Below are 22,184 nucleotides of genomic sequence, written 5' to 3' on the forward strand. Positions count from 1 at the left end.
GAAGATGTCAGGCATCTGCAAGGCTACTATCACATCTTCTACACAAGCATCAAACACATACCTGAAATACTACAAAGAGTTCAGATTCACCCACAAACTGGAAGCTGCACTCATGCAGATGCTTGACACAGGCATCGATAGATAAGGTCGAGTGAGGGGTTTGGAGAGACGAGTAAGGCGCAGAAAGAGTTCTTCTGGAAGGACGGTGAAAAGTGATGGGAATCAGGATGTGAACGACAGGAACGGGAATTCAGCGAAACTGATGGAACGGTGGGCTAGGGAAGTTTGACGATAAGACTCTGAGGATTCAACGGATGGTTCGATACGAGCCGGTGCACGATATGTGATTTACCGTAGTAGAAACGCACGCGATGGGAAGACCTGATAACAATGTTTTCATGTTCGTTCTACTTTATTCTATGGAAAATACGCGTTGGTGTGCCAACACGTAGCGTGTGACAAAAATTCCAACCCAACTCCAATCCATCCAAACCGACTGCTCGAAGAAGAGGTTCTTAAACATCCAAGTTCAATTTCGGAATCGCCTTCAACCCATCCTCATCGCTCCACGGTCGCAAAACGGGTGCACGTGGTAAGAAAACGTTGTGGACTTTGAGACTGGTGGTTTTCCGTCCTGCGTCAACACTTTTGACCTTTGGAGTTGGTTTGAAGACTACACTTTGCGCAGGTGTAGTCGAAAGGGACGAGATGGAGTCCGTTGAACCCGATGACGTGGGTCTGGAGCTTGTCGAGGTGGAAGCATCTGACATACGGGTAGATAATACCGAGTGTACTGGGGTAGTGTTTGTGGAGGCAATCGAGGCGGCTGAGGATGACATTGGTGAGGTTGCTCTTGAAGGGTGAGCAGCTGGGAACGGCATGGGGACTACATGCATTTCCGATGGCAGGGTAGAGAGCTCAAACTCGTTGGGTAGCTGTCTTGGCTGTCTTGGCCGTATGCCATCGAAGGGTGCGTGGACTACTAGGGAGAGTGCCATTGTAGTATCAGCTGCAGTGTTTTTGGGCGGTAGTTTGTAAAAGGTGCTGTGAACAGGTATGTGAAAGGTAGCGTGAAAGGCTTTGTGACAAGTACAGTGCCGCGAAGATGCTGTCTGAATTGAAGCGTGAAGAGCTTTGTATAGGATGAAGAAATGAACATGGTGACGCTCGCTAATATACGTTACCTCTATGCTGAACCGTGGATGCGACTAAGTCATGCCTTGGTAGACCTGCGCTCTATGGTCGGTGTAGAAAACCAAAAATTACTGGAGTTCGCCAGTCCGACGTTTCTCGGTGATGCAGTATCTTGATAGGCAGTCACGATCTAACCATTGACTGCTGTGCTATTGACATGAAAGCACAATCTTTCACGACTCTGGCATTCCACATACCTATTGCATTGAATGTGGCAGATGTGATGTTCAAAGCCTCAGTATCTAGTCCATGACCACGGTATTGGGCAAGCGAAAACTCCAACAGTATTATCTTCATCGAAATGTTAAACCGCCAGGAAGCGTATGATGAACTCATCAGTGGTACCAAAACACCAACCATAAGTGCAAGAACTTTGCGTGGGTCAAAAGCTTTAGCGCGGTTGCGCTTGCGTGAACGGTCGCATCAGGCTAATCCAAACAATGATGACTCCGAAGATGGACACTTGGATGAGGACTTTACTTGGGAAAGGGACGGAACAGAACTCTTGCCAGATGCATTTGATGAGGAGCGCCTGGTGCAAGAAATCGAGCTCCAAGATGTCCTAGCTAGACTTGACGAGCTATGTCTGGAAGAACGTAGGCCGTTTTTGGATGCTAACGAAGAATCGAATTGGGACCGGTACCGAGAAATAATAGCGGAACTTCATGCTGATGAGCTACGCATGGATACCACAATCCTCGAGCGGATCAAGACTGGGAACGGCCCACGTGACAAAATCTTCGAAGATCTGCTTGCCCCATTACGTTCTGAACCACTAGCACCAGAAGCTGAAGAGTCAGAAGCCGACATGTTGAAAGTACTGCTCGCCTGGAACAAGCGCATTGCTGACAGCCATAATGCCGATGTCACGACACGCCAGGCGTTCACCGCTGCTTTAGTGCAGAGGATTAAAGCTGTTGACAGGGTCCTGGCGATCGTGAGCGACGATAAGGATAGCAACCACGACGACAAGACTAGCCAGAATGGAATTCTGGAACCTTCTCGACGGCGTTTACTGAAAGCCATCCATGAATACCGACCGGAGACCAGAAACTTCAGGAACCAGAACCCATTTGACATGCTCGTCATCATATTGGCCCACGTTGAACAACAGGAGTTTGAGGTTGCGAACAAAGACGATTGCATGTACCTTATCTTCAAGGCATTGAATGGACAGGAGCAACTGAAGAATCGCTTCAATCGCGAGAAGCAGAGACGTTTGTATCAAACCCAGAGAGAGGACGCAGAGCAAGATAACAATCAGGATGAAGTAAGACGATGCACGACTAAATGGAGAGTGTCCAACAAGAGATTGGCAGAAAGAACAAAGCAGAAATTGATGACTAGGATCCAACGCGCACGGAATGAATTAAGAAAGGTCGGACTTGACGAGTTGTTGAAGTTAGCTGTGCTCCGATCAGCGCAGCCACGCGCTGAGAGGGAGAACGATCCAGATACTCCGCCCTGGAAGGACATCTTGGGCAAATGTACTCAGGCAGACGACTATGATACCCTGAGAGACAAACTTGAAAAGCACTTCCCGGATATGGAGGATACTCTGGAAGCAACTGCAGATAAAGCTCAAGATATGAAGACGACTCACAACCTGGTTCTATCTCGAACGGTAAAGTTCGCTGGCGCTGACCTCCAAGGTCGCGATGAGGCTGAGAGAAAACGCATAATAACGGCGCGGCTGAACGATCCGATTACCGCGAGGATAATGGAGGAGACGTTGGAAGGTATGTTGAACACGCATCTGGTCGCGACGCAAACGCTCGTGAACTTGGAGCGGATGGAGGAACCGATGAGTGAATTGTTGGCAGCTGCGACAATGAAACACGACGACTTGACGAAACTAGCGTGCTTGATCAATCGCGATCATGAGTTGAGTGCTAGCAGCGAGACTGAGGTTGAAGGTGTTTCTGCAGAGAGAAGTGAAGACAAAGAAGATTGATGGTCTGCCGGAGATAGGGATGTTAAATCCGGTTGTTGAGGATTAGCGACATGTGATCCCGATGGATTCGAAAATGCGAAGTCGTATCTTTCTATGAGCCCCTGAGCGTCAGCTGCCTCGCCCGGGTCATGTTTGAATAACGTGCCATTTCGTGGGCTCTCAAAAAGAATATGGATAAAGGAATTCGGGTGCGGGATTTACGAAAGCCGATGGGCACGCACAAATCGCGGTGACGTGAATGGAGGATTTGCGACAGGGCGGGTATCCGGATTGGAGTCGGGAAAGAACGGGTCCAGCGCCAAGCACAAAACTTCTCATCAACTATCGCGGGCTCGTAATCTCCGTCTGTCCAGCTTCAACCACCAAACCTCTCCACTCCACTTCCTTCGCTTCTCATCCATACCAGCGAAATGGCCACCAACCCCCCTCCCACCGCCACCGGCTCCAGCAAGGTCGATGCCGCGAAGGCTAAGCTCGCGGCCGCTGACCCTACCGCTCGCACTGGCCTTGACCTGTACTCGCGATTCGCTTTCGCCGGTGCCGTCTGCTGCTCCGTCACCCACGGAGCCCTCACACCCGTCGATGTGTACGTTGTCCCGTTCTGCGATGGCCCTGAGAGGCCTCAATGGCTGCATCGCACAAGTCTTGCGACAGTTGACAGATGTCAAAAATGACGACAGAATGCCAAGCTAACACATGCAACAGCGTCAAGACCAGGATTCAGCTTGACCCCGTCACCTACAACACTGGTCTGATCGGTGGCTTCAGGAAGACCATTGCCAATGAGGGTATGGGCGCCGTCTGGACCGGTTTCGGTCCCACCGCTGCCGGTTACTTCCTCCAGGGTGCCTTCAAGTTCGGAGGTTACGAGTTCTTCAAGCAGCAGTCCATCAACCTCGTCGGTTACGAGACCGCTGCCAACAACCGTACTGCCGTCTACCTCGCCTCTGCTGCCGTCGCCGAGTTCTTCGCCGATGTCGCCCTCTGCCCTCTTGAGGCTACCCGTATCCGTCTTGTCGGTGACCCAACCTTCGCCAACGGTCTCGTTGGTGGATTCTCCAAGATCCTAAAGAACGAGGGTGTCGGTGCCTTCTACTCTGGTTTCGGACCTATCCTGTTCAAGCAGTACGTCGCAATTTTATCTGGGTGAAAACACAACATAGACTAACAACACATAGGGTTCCCTACACCATGGCCAAGTTCGCCGTCTTCGAGAAGGTCAACGAGGCCGTCTACTCCGTCGTCGACAAGAGCAAGACCTCCAACGGAATGCAGACTGTCTACAACTTGGGCTCTGGTATCATTGCCGGTTTCGCCGCCGCCATCATCTCCCAGCCTGCCGACACCATGCTTTCCAGGATCAACAAGACCAAGGGTCTTCCCGGAGAGGGAACCACCTCCCGTTTGATCAAGATCGCCAAGGAGCTTGGTCTCCGTGGTTCATTCGGTGGTATCGGTGCTCGTCTTTTCATGGTTGGTACCCTGACTGCTGGTCAGTTCGCCATCTACGGTGACATCAAGAAGGCTCTTGGTGCTACCGGTGGTGTCGAGATCGCCAAGACCAACTAAGCGCTGGTCTCGTGCGATGGGGAGAGAGTGACGGAGGAGATGATACCAAGACAGCCAGGATAGCAGGTCTCTCGAGGTGGACTTGTCACATAAAAGTCTGTCTTTTCTTGCATAATGGCTGGTATGGGTTTGGTACGATATCACATTTCTTCTTCTGTGTGTTTTGCGTTTATCTGCAGTCATTCGAGTTAGATCTTGCTTCGCTTAGACGGCGATTTTATGTAACAGTACGATCGAGTAGGAAATATGCTGCAATAGACCCAACTCATAATGTCCAAGAACCGCACTTTACCTGTGAAATCCAATCCACTTAAGGGAACAGTAATGAATTGATAAGGATCGAGGTCTTTTACATGATTCAGATCTCAAAGTAGTGTTTGTGATCTAGGGATCCGGAGCTATCCATGGAGTAGCAGCTAGGACGTAGCTGCAACGTCAGAATTGTCAACTGCACGCAATAACAAACAATCGCTATCGCATCGATCCTCTCACGTTCTAACAACCAACAGCTTCATCCAGAATGTTACTTCGATATAGTGAAGTTGAAGGCGGCATGCCGCTCAATCAGAGCGCGCCGCGCGATGATCTGATTGCTGGAACCAGAGCACCTCACGTCAGCTTCAGTTTTCCATCGGTCATCCCGCGTCGGCTCGCCGATTACCAACTGCCAGCTATGTCAGCCTTAGTCTCAGCCTCACAGCCCGTATAATTTCCCAAACACGTGGACTGGCGGTACAACGTCTTTATAAAACAGCGACGTTGCTTGAAGTTGAAGCTTAGCTGCCCCTCACTCTCTTCCACGCCGTCCCAGCTCAGTCGTCGTTGGTGCCAAACCGCATCGAGTATCGATTCCGAAAGCTACCCATGCCAGAGCCCTTACTCAGCTTCTCATCAGCAACCCACGAATTCCTTCCTCTGAGCGGATCAAAACCTGCTTCCATCGAGGCGTCCTATCGCTCAATGCGAAGCGATCCTCATTGTAGCTAGCCAATGTCCGACCGTTCGGGCGCAACATCTCGCGATTTTGCATTTCAAACATCTGACCAAGCAAGTGGAGCGTCGCAACAGCACCCACAGCAGTTCTACGGCGGCTACCATGCCGAGCACAACGCGAACGCGAACACGGCCGAGGCCAGGAGCCAGACACATAGTCATGACTTTCCCACGGAGTTTCGTGACTATGCTGGTGACTCGCAACAGCACCAAGTGATGCCAGGGCACTTCAACGGCTTTGGCTTTAATTCATCTGCGCCTGCAGGCTGGGATGCGATTGACTTCTCAGACTTCACGAATCAGTACGAGCCCCAGGGTGAACTTGTTCAAGAATACCAAAGCCAAGTAAACCCTATCAACGACTTTAGTATTCCACATCCTGTCGCTGCGGGAGAACCGAAGTATCAAGCGTTCCCCCAAAGCCAGAGCGCTACTACGACGCCGAACGCTGCGCAAGGCCAGAACCGATTGTCTCATCCGCCTCCGCCGGCCCAACCACAGCAGCCGCAGAGACCATCCATTCAAGCAGGCATGAAAAGGAAGGTCAATTCCGAGCTCAGTACGACTGTACCGCAAAGTGGTGGTGTTACAACGGAGAATCCACCGAAGCGCCAGAACGTGTCGCGGCATTCGTCCGACGCCTCAGCGACCTCGCCAGTCCTACCAGCTCCGGCTGATGCTCGTACACCATCCACCACGCGAACTGCAACCCATGCGCCCACAACTGAAGCTCTACCCCAATCAGCGTCGCGAGAGAATACAGCACCAGAGAGGCGGAAGGAGCAGAGCAAGGGGACGGGACCACAGGGAAGGGTCATCGATGTCTCTACACCGCGCAGAGTGCCTGAGTCGCCGGGAGGGCTGGACATACTTCCTGCCGGCAAGGTGTTTCCCATACAAATAGGATCAGAGCTATTCAGGCTATCAGGAGCCTCTATAGCGTCAGATGGTAAGCATGCGGTGAATGCATGAAGAGGGGCTAGCAACTGAGACTACTAGAGCACCCTCGCACTTTTCGCATTTCTTCAGTCAGCAGCTGCATGACAATGGCGGTCGAGCTGGCGACGTGAGGACGCTGTACATCGATCGCGACCCTGATACTTTTCGCGACATTGCGCTGCACCTTCAGGGCTATCATGTTACCCCTCGAGATGGCGAGCACTTTGTAAAGCTATATGCGGATGCGCAGTTTTATTCTCGTAAGCTCAGCCATACGTATCACATAATTCAATGCTGATGATAGCAGTGCCGCGTCTCACCAAACAGCTGTTCAGCACCGACATCTTCGTGAACATCGGAGGAAAGCCTTTTCAGATACAACGCGATCTTTTCTCTGCTCCTGGAGATAGCCCCAACTACTTTTCGCTTGGCTTTGCACATTTCTTCTCAACGCCGTCTGAGGCATTCCCGGGACTGGACCGCGATGCGCTGCTTCGACCACCGTCTATCAAGCCTCCATCCGTGCCGAGTAGAAACGGAGAGGTGTTTGGCGAGTTGATACAACTACTGCAAGGCTACAACGTCGAGATACGAAGTGAGGCGCATCGCTCTTGTCTTCTGCGGGATGCGCGATACTTTCATCTCAAAGGTTTGGAGCAGAAGCTCATACCTTGCGAGATCTCGTACAACCTTAAACGGCAAGAGTCGGAGATTCTAATTCGTCTTGAAGATATTCGACAGTCTGGTATCTCGTTCAGTCCCGATAGAGAAGTCAGCGACTCAGACTCGGGGTCGATATTGGAAGCACAATCAGCAGGCGTCTCACCGGATCCTCCATCCATAAGCAAAGTCACGAGTCCCGCCCCCTCAACAGCAAGCAGCAGTGCAATTTCCAGGCCAGGATATGTATCTTATGCACGACCATATACAGATGACCATGCGAATAGCAACATCCTCGTGGTGGAGATCGCATCATCTGAGTCAACAAAACTCTACCTTCCAAAGGCGCCACCAACATGGCCTCCGCTCAAAGCCGAACTCCGAGCAACTTTCCATAACTCAACCCTAGCACGAGTGACCTCACTTTTCTCTGTCATAGCTTCCAAGATGGGCTTGCCGGCTACACAGCCCCTTGGCCTAATGTATGTACAATCTGGTGGTGGAGTGGCAGCGCAACCCGTTAGTCCCGCCAATTCGGGCGTCAGTGAACGGCGTGTCCGCGTACGACTCGATGAAAATTGTGCTCTAGAAGTCGATGGATCACCAGCGGAGCTTTCTTTTGGTGATACTGACCATATTGGCATCCGCCACACGGGCAAAAGAGACGACTGGATATGGGGTGGTCATTCTAACAGCGCTAATGAGGGTGATGAGGAAGAGTGGACGATTAAACGCGCGCACTGGCGCATTCGCGTCGAACCCATTGAGAGCGATGCCGAAGGGAAGAGGATGCAAGTCGTGCTATGCGCAGCAAAAATCGAGGTGTTCACATCCCAACGGATACGAAATTCGTCGAGAGGCTTTCTGGGCAGTGGCTAGATACAGGATCGTATAGCATGACAGGCGAAAAGCTTGCGCACCAACACTTGACTGACGAATATGATTGTATCATGTCTCCAGTTCTTTCACATACGACCACAGGATCTTGAGATCACGGCTTCCCGTTCGCTCAGCCCTAGTTAAGCAAGATACCGGCGGATTAGTAGTCAGGTGGGTGACCACTGGCGAATCCCCGCTGTTGTATGTTTTTAATTTTTGTTCCTACCTAATATGGATTGATTGGCGTTTTTGCTAATGTTACCAGGACTAATGCTTTCGCTTGCGAAATATTGTATGGCTAATCAGCATCTCGGTCATTACCTATGGGCCCGAGGACAGCTCACATACGACACCACTACAAGTCCGTGCGAGATGCTCAGTGACACACGTGAACAAGAACTTAGGCCGAGAAGCCTGCGTATTGCAGTCTATTACTAGGTTAATAATCGAGCATAGTTCGCGTGATTCAGATCGTGATTGCGCACAGTCGTCATAAACCATGAAACCAACACCGCCACAAGAAACAACATACATGAATGGCATACAACCCATAAGGGAGGCCCGTAACAGTGGCTTTGATACGCTAATACACTGGCTAGGGCGGTGTGGCGCGTAAGCCTGAGGACATGGCCAAGACATACGGCTTGCTTACAATGATTTGCGTGATTTGCGCATAGAGAAGTCAGGCTCGATCATGAGCATAGGACCTAATTCGTGTACGTGGACATGTTACATACGAAAGATGAGCTCAGGTAGAGTTACTTGATCGGAAGGCGCCGAGGATGTTGATGGCTTTTGGTTACTCAACGACACCCTTCTGGATTGTGTGTCACATGGAGTATGAAAATCGACTTACGACTAGAGCTTTGGGTTTCCACATATTGATATGGATTGTAGCTTTTAGAGCATTGGTATTCCAAACCGAAGTTCTTGCCATGAGAGCAGGTGGGACTGAGCTCACCGCTGGAGAAACGTCATGTATAACGCCATCTTTTAGGCTTGATTTAACGTGCACTCGCTATATGAAACTAGAGGGAGTGATCTTCACGAGATTAGGGAAGGACAGGTTCCCTTGCGAAGACCTTATGACTTCAGGTAATGAAACCCAAAGTCTTACTGCTGGCAGCGTTGCTGTTGGAGATCTTGAACAACGTGCTGGTAATTTGTGGTTGAACCTGTATTCACACTAGTGAGTCCATCCAATCGCTTCATCACGTTCACGAGTCAAAATTTCATCAACGTAATACCCCAACAGCTGCCCTTAAGCTCATCAAGGCATTCAGCGCTTATTGATTCTCTCTGTCATGTAGGCGTCCATACTCCCCACACCACCATCTCCATTACCAACACCTTTCGTCTATTTTGCACAGAACGAGGCATATATAGTTGTCCTGATGATGTCTCTGCCATGGTCGTGAGCACGAGCACCTCTAAAGAGTCTGGAAAGTTGCCGTGTCAAGCATCCTTTTCAACGCCACATGAATAAAAACTCACCATATTGATGAATCTTGTGATCAGATGTGGCTTGAGTGGAGTGGGCGAACACAACCACTAGAGAAAGAATGGGCGTAAGCGGGATACTCAGTTTTGTTGCCGTCAACTCATGTAGAAACATATAAGGCACATGAACACCCTGCTATGAACTTCTCACCACGGTCCTCATCTTCTTTAGCAATAGATCGATTCATTTGCCCAGCCACCTACCAGAAAATATGCACTCCCTTCTCCTCCTCAAGACCCTGCTGGTAACCTTCGCGACAGCCAACCCCGTCTCCATTGCCAAACGCGAGGTCAACCCAAACACAGTCAACATCCTCACCGCTGCCCAACTAACGACCCAACGCAACGAGCTCCTTCTTGCCCAGTCCGAATCCGCTCGCGAAGCAATTCTCTTCCCCAACCCTCCCAACGCCAGTAACGACACCTTTCAGTTTCTCAACAACACCGTCCTTCCGCCAACAGCCGGTTCAATCTACCTGTCCACTATCAACAATTTCCCCACGCTTGGTTCCACAGGCCTCGCAGCAGCCGTGGGTTTCGTTAACGCATGTGGTCTAAACACGCCACACTGGCACCCGCGCGCCAATGAGTTCTTGACAGTAGTCCAAGGTACACTCGTCGGTGCCCTCCTTCTTGAAAACGCCAGCGGGTTCGGCAACGTAGTGGGTGGCGCACCACCGGTGCGTGGTCCATACCAACAGATTGAAACCACGTTGTCCAACTACACTGGCATGCTTTTCCCTAAGGGCCTGATTCATTGGCAGTTCAATCCAGAGTGCGAGCCAGCTATATTCGTTGCTGGCTTTGATATCAATGACCCTGGACGCGTTGAAGCAGCTCGAGGTTTCTTTTCGGGTACCCCAGACGAGGTTCTTGAGGCGAGTGCGGGCTATAGTGAGTTTTTGACGCCGGAGCAGGTTGCTGGTTTGAGGTCTGAGCTTACCAGTGACTTTACGGCAATTGTGGAGAGCTGTGCGAAGAAGTGTGGGATACCTTATGAGGCTGGTGGGGTGTCTCCGTCGGCATCTGCAATTGCTTACCCGTCCTCCACGAGTGGGTATTAAGGTTGAAGAACTTGGTGCACCTAGTGTCAGGTGCGGGATTGGATGTGCACCAGATGCTGTAGATGGTTAGGATGACGAGGCCATTCGTTTCGGAGTGGGCGGTGGAGTTCGGAATTTAGACTGCGCTTTCCTTTGTATATAGACACTCGTTAGATGAACTTTAATATGGTATTCAAATCAGGGACAGTGGTACCTGCAACAATTCAGAACACAAGAACTTCCTCAGAGTAGTGCCTGCAACAACGGTGTAACGCAGAATTACCAGTTGTACTCTCAATTATTCTGCTCAAAAAGGATAAATGGTGACATACCTTCACGGTGGGTTCGCGTGCAGGTTATAATATTTAGGGAGCTTGCGTCTTCGAATTTTCATCTCCGTCACTGCATCGCATTTATGCATAACACTTAGCTAGTTTGGACTCGAAAGACCTGAGGGTTGATAGTCCCATGGTGGCACACCAAGGTTGCAGAAGGCGGTGATAACCAGACATATGTAAACAAGAGCGCAGGGGAACTGCGTCTTAGTTCACTCGCGCTAGAGCAGTAGGGAGATGCTAAGTGACGTTGGTGATGCAATGGTGTTTCCATATGTACACGGCCTCATTCGCTCCGCTCCTTGGTCCTCCGCTTTCCATATCTAGAACTCGGAGATGAGGTCGCCCCTCCGCTTGCCGCGCATTTCCCACTTGCCCTGAATGAACTTGTCAGCGATGTTCTTATCTGCTCTCCATGTACCACGCCTGTTGTACGTCACTTCCCTCTCGTCCATGTTCATCCAAACTCACCTCGGTCATGTATCCAGCCGTACCCAGCATAGCCGGCACCAGGACAACGTAGGCGAATGAGAGCCAAGCTGTTCGCTTCGTCCAGCGGAAGTACTTGTGGCGGTTGGTGGTCATGTCTATTCCTCGTCAGTACCCCATATTGCCTTTCCTCTCCTCTGCCTGCTGCATTGCGTTTCTTGCGCTGTGCGATGTCATGTTCCGACGATTGCAATAATGCCTGCGGTATCATGGAGGGCTGTGTGCGGCGGGGTCGGTGGTGAACGTACTGGCCCATTTGATAATGGCGGGATCCGCATGGATCACTGCGTGCTGTTAGCCATTGCGCCCCAATGCTCTGTGGAGTGGCGATACGTACTGCCGTGGTTGTGACCCGCCATTCTGCGGAAAGTTGGCTGCATGTTTGCGGACTTTTGCGCGTGTGGTAGGGTTGCGCAGTTGGTGATCGTGAGGTTGACGAGGTGCGCGCAATGAGGTCGTCGGAGCTGCGGCAAGTGCCGCCAGGTCTTGGCGCTTCACCATAGCATCACGTACAACGATCATAGGTACCATAGGATATATGAGCAGATATTCTTGAGATTGCTACTGAAATCCTGAGTCCCTATGATAATAAATGTCTTGTTCGCCCTCCGAGGAGGTCGTGCCTGACGCCCAAGCTACTGAGACGGCCAACGCTCTCATCATGCGCCAGATATCTACCCACATTACTACCCGGTTCCTCGCGTCTTACACACCATCAAGAACCGTATAGGCACTGCATATGCTAGACAGGAGGTCAAATTCCTGCTTCTCATCGATACTTCGGAGCGTCGGCCAGCCGACACTAAGCCACGATACGCCGGAGCGGGCAGCGCAACCAGCCAACCACCGACTGGCTGAACGCCGAAGCTTGTGACGGCCTTCGATAAATTCGTCAAAGAGCCTCGGTCGTATTTGACCCTTCATTTACAGTTGACAAAAACGTTCTTCTTTACTGTATAAATCATCTATAACGTTGTCCAAAACCGTTGTAAGCATGTCGAACCAGCAGGGAGCAAAGATCACCGTTCATTGGTAAGTGGCCGTGTGACAGCCGCTTGACTCCACCGCATTGCGCCATCGTCATCCCAGTAATCACGACTAATCATTCACCGCATAGGCTGAACAAATCCCGTGGCCAACGCGTTGTATGGCTGCTCGAAGAGCTTGGTCTGGAGTACGACATCGCCGTCTACAAGCGCGATGAGAACAAGCGCGCGGGCCCCGACCTGAAGGCCGTCCACCCTCTGGGCAAATCGCCCGCCATTACCATCAGGCCAGCAAACTCCGACAAGGACATCGTCATTGTTGAAAGCGCGACGATCATGGAGTACATCTGTGACCACTTTGGGAAGCAGTTGATGCCAGCGCGTTACCCTGAGGGACAGGAGGGTGTAATAGGTGCCGAGACCGAAGAGTGGATGAGATACAAGGTAAGACATGCTCTTGTCACTTTTGGCGTAAGAAGGAAGATAGGCATGTTCAAGGAAATAAGCGCGAAAGCTAGCCAATCAGCTTGTGTGGCGCGGCCTTCTTCTGATCGAAACCAACCGTAGAGAGACTAAGAAACTGACGCTAATACAGTTCCTGATGGACTACACTGAGGGTAGTCTCTTTACCATCCTGATATTGGCACTAGTCACCGGAAGTAAGCCACTCCTGCTCTGATCTCAACGCCATTTCACTAATCAACAATCCCAGGCATCAAAAATGCCCCCGTGCCCTTCTTCTTAAAGCCCATTACCAACGGTGTCGCCTCCAAGGTCGACTCTGGCTTCGTCGACCCGGAGCTGAAGACGCATTTTGACTTCCTTGAGGACTACCTCATCAAGTCACCTAGCAAGGGCGAGTTCTTTTGCAGCGATAAGCTCACCGCTGCGGATATCATGATCCATTTCGGACTTGAGGGTGCGACGCAGAGATTGCCGTTGAGTGAGACGAGTTACCCCAAGTTGTACGAGTACATGAGGAGGCTACAGAAGAGGGATGCATACAAGAGTGCTGCGAAGAGGGTCGAAGAGGCTAGTGGAGAGAAGTTCGTTCCATTCAGTGACGCAAAGTTGTAGATGAGCAATTAGCCTGGAGACATGTATACCCAAGACAAGTACTCCCGTTTCCGATCAATATTCTTTTCATCCGTCGATTCGTCCTCGGTCTTGTCTTCACTCTTCAAATCCGACGCAGTAGCCCTTCCCGCCTACTCCACAAAGTGCTTGTTCGCCTTTTCCTACGGAACAGTTTCATCAACCGCGTACTCAACAAGATCCGCTTCCTCAAACGGAGCACAATATTGCTGCTCAACTGTCGTCTCAACTTCGGCGTCCTTGTTCAGGTAATTTAGAACAAGAAAGGACTCTAAAAAAAACACCTAACTCAAACATGTGTCTATTGCACATATTGGCTGCGACTTCTACAAAAAAGTGAACCTAACGTGCTTAGTCTATAGTAAAACTACTACGAAGTCTATCATAGTAGGCAGCGCGAGGATGCCTAATATCTGCTAGAGATGTACAGAGTGATACATCCAAACAGTCTATAATCATCTCAGCCAAAGTAGCGTTCAAACTATATCCGCGCCTTATACGTCATCATCAGACTTTTTCAGGTCATTGTCGATCTTGGTCGAATCTGTGTCCTGCGCACCGTGCTGCTCATCTCTCTGTCTCTTTTCATCCACCAGTTTCATGCTATGAGAGTGAAGATGTTAAGTCAGTATATGTCTCATATGCATTTTGTGCATCCGTGACTTACCTCTCTTGCTGTTTCTCCCAGTCAGTCAGCCACTTGCACTTTTGGCCGTCAGGCGCCAAGTGCAAGGGACTTTCAACAGCTAGCCTCCAGAAGCTCATGCTCTTGGCACTAATGCTGATCATAGGGTCATTGTATGCGCGTTCGAGTGCAGCAAAAAAGGCCTTGTACTCTTTCTGTAGACCCAAGACACGTAGCGAGCGGAGGATACGCGTGATACGAAGATGGTTATGATCGAATTGAACGGCCCAATTGGTAAACTTCTTCCGGAAATTAGGTGTGCGAACGATGTGATATGGGAGCAACTTGGACACGGAGATATTGGTATGGGCGCCTTGTGGGAACGAAGACGTGGAGGCGACCGATTTATCTGCCTCAGGGGCTGAATCTTTCTCTTTCTGCAGCTCTTCTTCTGACTTGCTAGACTCCTTGAAACCATAGAAGCTAAGCATACGCTCAAAGCTTCGTCTTAGTTCCTGCCGTAGCTCACTCCGGGAACGAAACGCCTGCATTACTTCAAGATTGATGATTGGGGCCTGTATCAAGGTCAGCATGCTGCCGAAGTCAAATGAACACACGAAAGGGGCTCTTTCTTCGCCGTGTACTCTCAGACTGGAAAGTGTACCCCAGAACCGATTCACGATACTTTCTCTTACGATAATTGCAAGATATAACAAGTGTATGTTTGCAGAATGTCTTTTCCTGCACGGAGGGCAACTTACTTCCATATTGAATGGAGAGCCTTCTGGCAGCGGAAAGAGCATCTGGATGTAGTTATGAGAAGACTCTAGCCGTTGGTCTGGCCACGCTAGTATCTGGCGGAGCTGGCGGCCAAGTGCATCCTTGGCGTATATATCAGGATCGTAGAAGCGAATGATCAGCTGGCTCTTGTCTTGAGCGGACGCCTGTTCGCCCTTTGGAGCTCTGCTAAAATCCATTTGCAAACGTTTCTTTACTGAATCAGGGATAGGGCGAGTGTTGTATTGCTCGTAGTTTCGCCGTGTTCCTCGCGGCTCCGTCTTTGGAAGTGAGGAGGTTGAGTCTGTTGATGCTGATGCGGGTGGTGAAGTCGAAATCTTGCGCTTGAGGGTATTGTGAAAGTCAGCGCGTGCGGTGCGCGCTTTCCCTCTTTCTTGACTGCCAAGCGCTCTGTCCATGGGAGAAGTCAGCGAGGCAGTATAGCGTGAGTTAATTACTGAGAAGGTCGTAACAAGTACGCGATTAGGCAGCAACACAGCGTTTCGGCTTGGCATGGAAAGAATGGTGAGAACACACTTGTGAACTTGCCGTGCCTCAGTATGAGACCTGCTTTCACAATGTAGAATTGTGTGTAGTGTACCAATCATCAAGATGCATCACGCAGTTGGGATACGCTATTTGAAGAGCGCCTGACCTTGATGAGCTTAGCGCCACTCGCCCGGCTGTCATAACAGCGACGATCCTACTGCAGAATCTCGCATCCCACTAACGCCGTCAATTGTAGACTTCGGGATTCTCTCAAGTGCACGTGACATGATTCGATTGTCTGTCTTCTCCTGTTTACTATCCCAACGACGGATCTTCGCAGTATCAAGGCCGCGGAGTGATTGCTGAGCCCCAGCTGACGTCACCGGCGCACTTTGTTGAACTGGAACAGCGCCGCCCCGCGTCGCCCCCACCCGCTTCCAGACCCTTTCAACACCCGTGCACCCTCACTTCGTAGCTCGCTTGCCAACGCAAACGCAGGGAACATGATAGACAAAACCTGTTAAGTTCCGACCAACGCAGGATTCGTTACGCGCTATCAGCAGTAATGCTATCTTCATATTTGGCCATGGTACCAGTGAAGACTTTGCTCGCTCAACCACTCGTGAAGAATAAACTTGCCTCCCATATCCTCCGCAGTCTTTAGAGGGGAAAATTCAAGGATCTGGAACATATTTCTTGGCAATCCATCATGGGCTCCGAAGGTTAGTCTTGCCCACTTCTTCTTTGTTCTTACCCGCCCGAGTCTAACAGCTTTGCAGAACAAAAGCCGACACCAGAGAATGGTACTCTTTTCCAAGGATTCGAATGGAATGTCCCAGACGACCACAAACACTGGAAACGGCTGGCCGAGCAGCTTCCCAAGCTGAAAGCCATCGGTATCGACAACATCTGGCTACCCCCTGGCTGCAAAGCCGCCAATCCCAAGGGCGTTGGCTATGACATCTACGATCTATACGACCTCGGCGAGTTTGATCAGAAAGGCGCCAAAGGCACTAAATGGGGTACCAAGGACGAGTTGCTCGAACTCACCAAGGTTGCTAAAGAGCATGGCGTAGGCTTGTACTGGGATGCTGTGCTGAACCATAAAGCTGGTGCCGATAGGACGGAGAAGTGTCGCGTTGTTGAAGTTGACCAAAACGACAGGACCAAGGAGACCTCTGACGCCTACGAGATTGAGGGCTGGCTAGGCTTCGACTTTCCAGGCCGCGGTGAACAGTATTCCAAGATGAAATACCACTGGGAGCATTTCTCAGGCACAGACTGGGATCAAGCCAACGAGAAGAAAGCCATCTACAAAATCCTTGGCGATAACAAAGGCTGGTCTCAATCTGTCGACGACGAGCAAGGCAATGCTGATTATATGATGTTCGCCGACGTCGATTACTCACACCCCGAGGTTCAAGAAGATGTAAAGAACTGGGGTGTGTGGATCACAAAAGAACTCGGTTTGAAGGGCTTCCGGTTGGACGCTGTCCAGCATTTCAGCTCGAGATTTACCAACGAGTGGATCGAGAACTTGCGTGAACAGTGCGGAGACGATATCTTTGTGGTCGGTGAATTCTGGTCAGGCGATGTCAAAGAGATGAGCGACTGGCTTGAAGGCATGAACCACGAGTTCGCTCTTTACGACTCGCCTCTCTTGAACAACTTTGGGTCAATCTCCACCACCGAGTCGGGAGACCTTAGAAAGGTCTATGATAACACACTCGTTCAAATGCGACCCATAGATGCTGTTACAGTCGTAACAAACCACGATACACAGCCAGGCCAAGTCATGGAAACCAAGATCGAGGGTTTCTTCAAGCCTCTCGCCTATGCTCTCATTCTGCTGAGGCAGGAGGGTTACCCGTGCCCTTTCTATGGCGACCTCTACGGACTCTCTGAACCACACGAGACCCCCGCTTCATGCGGCGGAAAGCTCGCCGATCTTATCCTCGCACGAAAGCTCTTCGCGTATGGAAGTCAAGAAGATTACTTCAACGAAGCCAACTGCATCGGGTTTGTGCGTCGTGGAACATGGGACAAGAAAGCGGGTCTAGCGTGTGTGATGAGTAACGCAGGTCCTGGGGAGATCAAGATGGCTGTTGGCGAGATGCATGCTGGTGAGAAGTGGACTGACATTCTTGGCTGGGAGGAAGGCGAGATCGAGATCGACAGCGAGGGGTACGGGCTGTTCAAGTGTCCCGGCACCAGCGTTGCGGTTTGGGTACGGAGCGATGCTGAAGGACGGGACCGGTTTCCCACAAACTTCGATGCGAATGTATACCACAAAGAATAGATATAGACGACAGATCAAGGCTTGCAATAATGCGACCGGATAATTTACATTGTCTTTTTCCTTCGGTTGGCAATGAGACGAATTGTGTTGTATACCTAGGTGCTCTCAGGGCAAGCCTCAATTGTTAGGCAAAACCTAGGGAGTTGACATGCCAGTGATGAAAGAGTTATCTGTCGAAGTTGCGGTGAAACATCTTAGAAGTCGAATTACTTGCTTTTTTCTTATCGAGACTCTGTGCGCCGGGTTCCAAGGTTGCAACTCATGGAACCTGCAGGAAAGTGGATGGGGAGATCGGCGATTTCGTTGCCGACTTAGTACCGCGGCACGACCAATCAATCGCAACAACACCGACCATTTTAGACGTTTCGCGGCGTTTCTCTAGTAAGCGAACATGCAGCGTACCCGCTCTGCAGTGTACTCGACTGTCGTGGCTGCAGAGCGTTTACTGACGTTTACTGACGTTTACACAACATGTTCAACGGCTCCATGAAGCCGGGAGCGTGTCGCATGTGACCATGTGACCCCCGCGATCGCTATGTCTAGATCGTGGGTCTCGTGTCAGGGCGCGCATCAATTTAACTCCGCCCTCCCGCTTTTCTAGCTTCTGTCGCCCTCGACGAGCCGAACCCTTCACGACCCCTTTGATTCTTTCTCTAAGACACCTATTCTGCTCTGCGTTTGAACAACGAGCGCCCAATTGCAGACTTCTCATGTCGCTGATTCAGCATGTTACACAGCAAGAGGGCACTGATCGCGAGGAGGCGTTGGTAGATTTGTTCTTACCGCCTGTCGACCGCCAGCTTAGCCGACAGGATGCTGCGGAACGTCGGCTTTCTCTTGAGAGCGCGATATCGGGAGCTGGTTTTTTGAGCGCCCCAGGAAAGAGTGTGAGGAGGGTTATTAGTTACGATGTAATACCGCACCCTGATGAGCCCGTGGCGGGTGAGGAACCTGGAGGCTTGACGCCGTACAAGGTGCCGACAGGCAAACGTATTGGTAAGTCTGGCAGCATTCTACGACAATCGGTTCCCAATCACTAACGCTCGGTTGCAGCACAGGTCATCGCAACGGTTCTCGCGTGTTGGTTTGCTAGCGGTATCGTCTTCGGATTTGCAGCTTTGAAGCCGATTCTTATCAAGGAAGGCGTTTTCAGAAATTTGTGCACACCCGAAGAGGTGGATGCCAATGTTGAAGTTTGCTTCGAGCAAGATCTCCGATTGAACTTCTTCTTTTCGCTCGCTTCAACGACGGCAAATGTTTCTGCTTTACCAGTCGGCACCTTGCTTGATCGCTATGGGCCCAAGCTTTGCTTCCTTCTCGGTTCTTTCTGTCTGGCGGTTGGAAGTATCCTAATGAGTCTCGCTTTCCAGATCGAGCATTTTGACGGATATACAATTGGAAACTTCTTCCTCGCCCTCGGAGGCACATTTGTCTTCCTGCCTTCTTTCCAGATTGCTAACGCCTTCCCCAAGTATGCGGGTAGCATCGTCGCGCTTGTCACCGGCGCATTCGATGCATCAGCAGCAGTTTTCCTCTTCTACAGGCTTATCTACGATGCTAGCGACAGGAACTTCAAGCCTCAGACCTTCTTTCTAGTCTATCTCGTCGTCCCGGCAGCAATCGTCATCGCGCAACTGACCTTCTTACCGACCGAGAACTACAAAACTGAGGCGCAGCTTGAAATGAAGATCCAGAGGGCTGAAGATGCCATGCGAGATGTCCATTCTTCCGACGACGAGCTTCCTGACAACGAGATGTGGAAGCGAAGAAAAGCCCGTAGTACGCGTCGTAAGGAGCGATTGAGCAAACTCGACGAGCTGGTCGGCAACGAAGCAGCACGTAAGATTCGCGAGGAGAAGGCGGAGCAAAGGCTTGAAAACTCCGGTGTCTGGGGTGCCTTGCACAACAAGTCTGCCAAAGATCAGATGCTGACGCCCTGGTTCATACTGCTCACCCTGTTGACTGTCATTCAGATGGTGCGCATGAATTATCAAATCGCAAGTAAGCAGACTCCCTGGACTACGATGGAGAACAGATTCTGACACCATGAAAAGCTATCCGTGAACAGTACACCTACATGCTCGGGTCCGTAAAGTTAGCCGAAAAGGTCAACGATTTCTTCGACGTTGCTTTGCCCCTTGCTGGAGTTATCGCCACCCCATTCCTTGGTGCTCTGCTCGACAACGTCAGCACGCCCGGCGTCCTCCTTATCATTGTTTTCATGACTTCCGCTATCGGAATCATCGGTTCCATTTGTGCACTTTGGGCTGGATATGTCAACGTTATCCTGTTCGTCTTCCTGCGTCCGCTCTACTACTCAGCCATGTCGGACTACGCGACCAAGGTCTTTGGTTTCGCTACTTTTGGTCGTGTATACGGAACTATCATCTGCACGTCTGGGTTGGTCAATCTGTCGCAGACTGCAATCGACGCCTTGACGAAAGGCACTTTCCATGGCAATCCCATTCCAGTAAACATATTTCTGGCTGGTGCAGCGTTTGTCGTCGGCACGTCACTTGTCACTTATGTTACGGTACAGGTTTACCGTATGCGGAAGAGGCTGGACGAGGAAGATGCAATCACAGTCACCAACACTGATGTCGGATCCATCATGGAGAGTCTTCTTGAGGAGGACGAGCCAAGGTCCTACGGCACAGTCAACCGTCAGCGACAGCCATGGGAGGTCTGACAACCATGATGCGACACAGCCCCCTTATTTTCTCCAGTTTCCTTGGTCGAAAACGATTAGATTACTTCGATACCCTTATTACGAGTACGATCCAGGCACGGCCATCATCGGATGACGCTTCCGTCTTTTCTCATTCACGCTATTTTCAAAAGTTACCAATGTCTTGCAAGCGGCTATTTCCAAGTTGTCACAGCGTGTCCCAACCCATCATCAGCAGATTGTCATTATCACTAATAGTCACCCTCGAGCGAGCGTCGTGCGCATGGAGTTTTCGGATGATCATGTATCTTGTTGTTTGTTCAGCGACGGACTGCGAAACCATGCAGACTAGATTGCAATCTGTAGAAGTTGCGAGATATTTCTGTTTTCCGTGGTCATTTCTATCACAAGACTGTATCTAGTTCAAATTGAGGAAATAATTGTCAAATCAAGTATGATGCTCAGAATATGAGGAATTAGGTGTGAAGTTGAATATTGCATCTTCGCGAGGCAGAGCCGCTCAGAATACATCCATCCATCTTTGCGCCAGTGTGGGGCTTTGCGGCCCCGTACTTCTACAGCTTTCGGTGACCGACCGCCTTCCAGATCATCCGACGTTCTCCTACCACTGTCAGCAATCACATCGACGCTGTCATGGCTGTTCGCAGGCTTCAGAAAGTACGCGTAATCATTTGCTCTAGATGGGTCAAGTTGCCTTGCCTCATGACGTGCTGCGGTGAGTGCCAGGCATGGGTTCATGAGTAGCAAGGTGCACAGGGACGCCAATCTACACATATACCACTTCGCTGAAAGAAGAGCAATTTGAAAGAGACTTGACATCGAAGCAGGATCACATTTCCCCTTGTTTTATTGAATGTCGCTAACGTCTAGAAGAGGCTTGCATGTAGTAAGTAGATCTGGCACCAGCGAGACTCCTCTGGTTATGGCAGGTTCTGCCCCCAGAGGGACCCAAGACACATTCGAAACATGCTCTTGGCTCCAAAGGAAGCTGAGATACCGGAAGGGCCTGGCTTGACATAAGAAAGCCCCTCAAACCCCAGAAAGGGCAATAACCAAGTGCAATCGAGTAGGCTCATGTGCATCAATCCATCTTGCTCCATCAGACCAGATTAGTTGTTACATGCACAATCGTGGTGCCTAACAACTTTTGACTCAATCCAAAACCCCAATCAGATACCTAAGGTACTTAAGAATCACCCCTTACATCGAAAACGAGTATGTTCCTACACGCCGCCATCACGGTCGCATTCATGGTCTTTGTTTGGGGCCACCAGTACAATTTCAAACCTGTGCCTCAGTCCCGTGTGACCAACCGGACCCGATTTGTGTTGGTTTGCATCCTCTCACGTGATCCACTTACATTCACTCACTAGCGTACTCTCTCGTCCCTATATAAACAAGGGACTTCTCCTTCGTACATAGAACAATCAACTCCATACTCTCTTCTTGTTCTACAATTTGGGGCGATTATAAGTACGCCTCCCTCACGATTCTTTGGGAGTGCACATTGTCACAGAACGATCCTTCCGCTAGCCAATCACACAAGGGGATAGTGTAGGGACGAATGGGTCTAATGTTACAAGTTTGCAGATTCCGGCGCGACTGTACAATGAGGCGTCTTGAAGCCCTCCGGTCTATAGAGGTATATGTATGGCACTCAATGTTCGAG

General features: G+C 50.6%; 11 protein-coding genes across 11 annotated transcripts; 7 read left to right on the forward strand and 4 right to left on the reverse strand.

The window, feature by feature from the left end:
• Positions 1–515: 515 nt before the first annotated feature.
• On the reverse strand, positions 516–998 carry GT037_006223 (uncharacterized protein; the record flags this gene model as incomplete). Its single annotated transcript, XM_038931270.1, has 1 exon — positions 516–998. The coding sequence occupies one exon, from the start codon at positions 996–998 to the stop codon at positions 516–518; it is 483 nt and encodes a 160-aa protein (XP_038785767.1).
• A 497-nt stretch (positions 999–1,495) lies between these two features.
• GT037_006224 (uncharacterized protein) lies at positions 1,496–3,148 on the forward strand (the record flags this gene model as incomplete). The annotated part of the gene is made up of 1 exon (XM_038931271.1): positions 1,496–3,148. One exon carries the CDS (start codon positions 1,496–1,498, stop codon positions 3,146–3,148), a length of 1,653 nt encoding a protein of 550 aa, XP_038785768.1.
• Positions 3,149–3,558: 410 nt separating this feature from the next.
• Positions 3,559–4,717, forward strand: GT037_006225 (mitochondrial carrier; the record flags this gene model as incomplete). The annotated part of the gene is made up of 3 exons (XM_038931272.1): positions 3,559–3,734; positions 3,854–4,273; positions 4,327–4,717. The coding sequence occupies 3 exons, from the start codon at positions 3,559–3,561 to the stop codon at positions 4,715–4,717; spliced, it is 987 nt and encodes a 328-aa protein (XP_038785769.1).
• Positions 4,718–5,707: 990 nt separating this feature from the next.
• Positions 5,708–8,188, forward strand: GT037_006226 (uncharacterized protein; the record flags this gene model as incomplete). The annotated part of the gene is made up of 3 exons (XM_038931273.1): positions 5,708–6,659; positions 6,712–6,909; positions 6,957–8,188. 3 exons carry the CDS (start codon positions 5,708–5,710, stop codon positions 8,186–8,188), a joined length of 2,382 nt encoding a protein of 793 aa, XP_038785770.1.
• A 1,712-nt stretch (positions 8,189–9,900) lies between these two features.
• Positions 9,901–10,752, forward strand: GT037_006227 (uncharacterized protein; the record flags this gene model as incomplete). The annotated part of the gene is made up of 1 exon (XM_038931274.1): positions 9,901–10,752. One exon carries the CDS (start codon positions 9,901–9,903, stop codon positions 10,750–10,752), a length of 852 nt encoding a protein of 283 aa, XP_038785771.1.
• A 637-nt stretch (positions 10,753–11,389) lies between these two features.
• On the reverse strand, positions 11,390–11,935 carry GT037_006228 (nadh:ubiquinone oxidoreductase subunit; the record flags this gene model as incomplete). Its single annotated transcript, XM_038931275.1, has 4 exons — positions 11,390–11,443; positions 11,538–11,653; positions 11,804–11,839; positions 11,893–11,935. 4 exons carry the CDS (start codon positions 11,933–11,935, stop codon positions 11,390–11,392), a joined length of 249 nt encoding a protein of 82 aa, XP_038785772.1.
• Positions 11,936–12,116: 181 nt separating this feature from the next.
• GT037_006229 (uncharacterized protein) lies at positions 12,117–12,479 on the reverse strand (the record flags this gene model as incomplete). The annotated part of the gene is made up of 2 exons (XM_038931276.1): positions 12,117–12,210; positions 12,265–12,479. The coding sequence occupies 2 exons, from the start codon at positions 12,477–12,479 to the stop codon at positions 12,117–12,119; spliced, it is 309 nt and encodes a 102-aa protein (XP_038785773.1).
• Positions 12,480–12,549: 70 nt separating this feature from the next.
• Positions 12,550–13,618, forward strand: GT037_006230 (glutathione transferase; the record flags this gene model as incomplete). The annotated part of the gene is made up of 4 exons (XM_038931277.1): positions 12,550–12,587; positions 12,673–12,985; positions 13,137–13,200; positions 13,254–13,618. The coding sequence occupies 4 exons, from the start codon at positions 12,550–12,552 to the stop codon at positions 13,616–13,618; spliced, it is 780 nt and encodes a 259-aa protein (XP_038785774.1).
• Positions 13,619–13,992: 374 nt separating this feature from the next.
• On the reverse strand, positions 13,993–15,457 carry GT037_006231 (uncharacterized protein; the record flags this gene model as incomplete). Its single annotated transcript, XM_038931278.1, has 4 exons — positions 13,993–14,049; positions 14,137–14,239; positions 14,304–14,836; positions 15,023–15,457. 4 exons carry the CDS (start codon positions 15,455–15,457, stop codon positions 13,993–13,995), a joined length of 1,128 nt encoding a protein of 375 aa, XP_038785775.1.
• A 779-nt stretch (positions 15,458–16,236) lies between these two features.
• Positions 16,237–17,826, forward strand: GT037_006232 (glycoside hydrolase family 13 protein; the record flags this gene model as incomplete). The annotated part of the gene is made up of 2 exons (XM_038931279.1): positions 16,237–16,249; positions 16,307–17,826. 2 exons carry the CDS (start codon positions 16,237–16,239, stop codon positions 17,824–17,826), a joined length of 1,533 nt encoding a protein of 510 aa, XP_038785776.1.
• Positions 17,827–18,536: 710 nt separating this feature from the next.
• On the forward strand, positions 18,537–20,515 carry GT037_006233 (mfs general substrate transporter; the record flags this gene model as incomplete). Its single annotated transcript, XM_038931280.1, has 3 exons — positions 18,537–18,822; positions 18,880–19,827; positions 19,881–20,515. 3 exons carry the CDS (start codon positions 18,537–18,539, stop codon positions 20,513–20,515), a joined length of 1,869 nt encoding a protein of 622 aa, XP_038785777.1.
• Positions 20,516–22,184: the final 1,669 nt, after the last annotated feature.

The sequence above is a fragment of the Alternaria burnsii genome (genome assembly GCF_013036055.1).
Source record: "Alternaria burnsii strain CBS107.38 chromosome Unknown 752, whole genome shotgun sequence".
Taxonomy (NCBI): domain Eukaryota; kingdom Fungi; phylum Ascomycota; class Dothideomycetes; order Pleosporales; family Pleosporaceae; genus Alternaria; species Alternaria burnsii.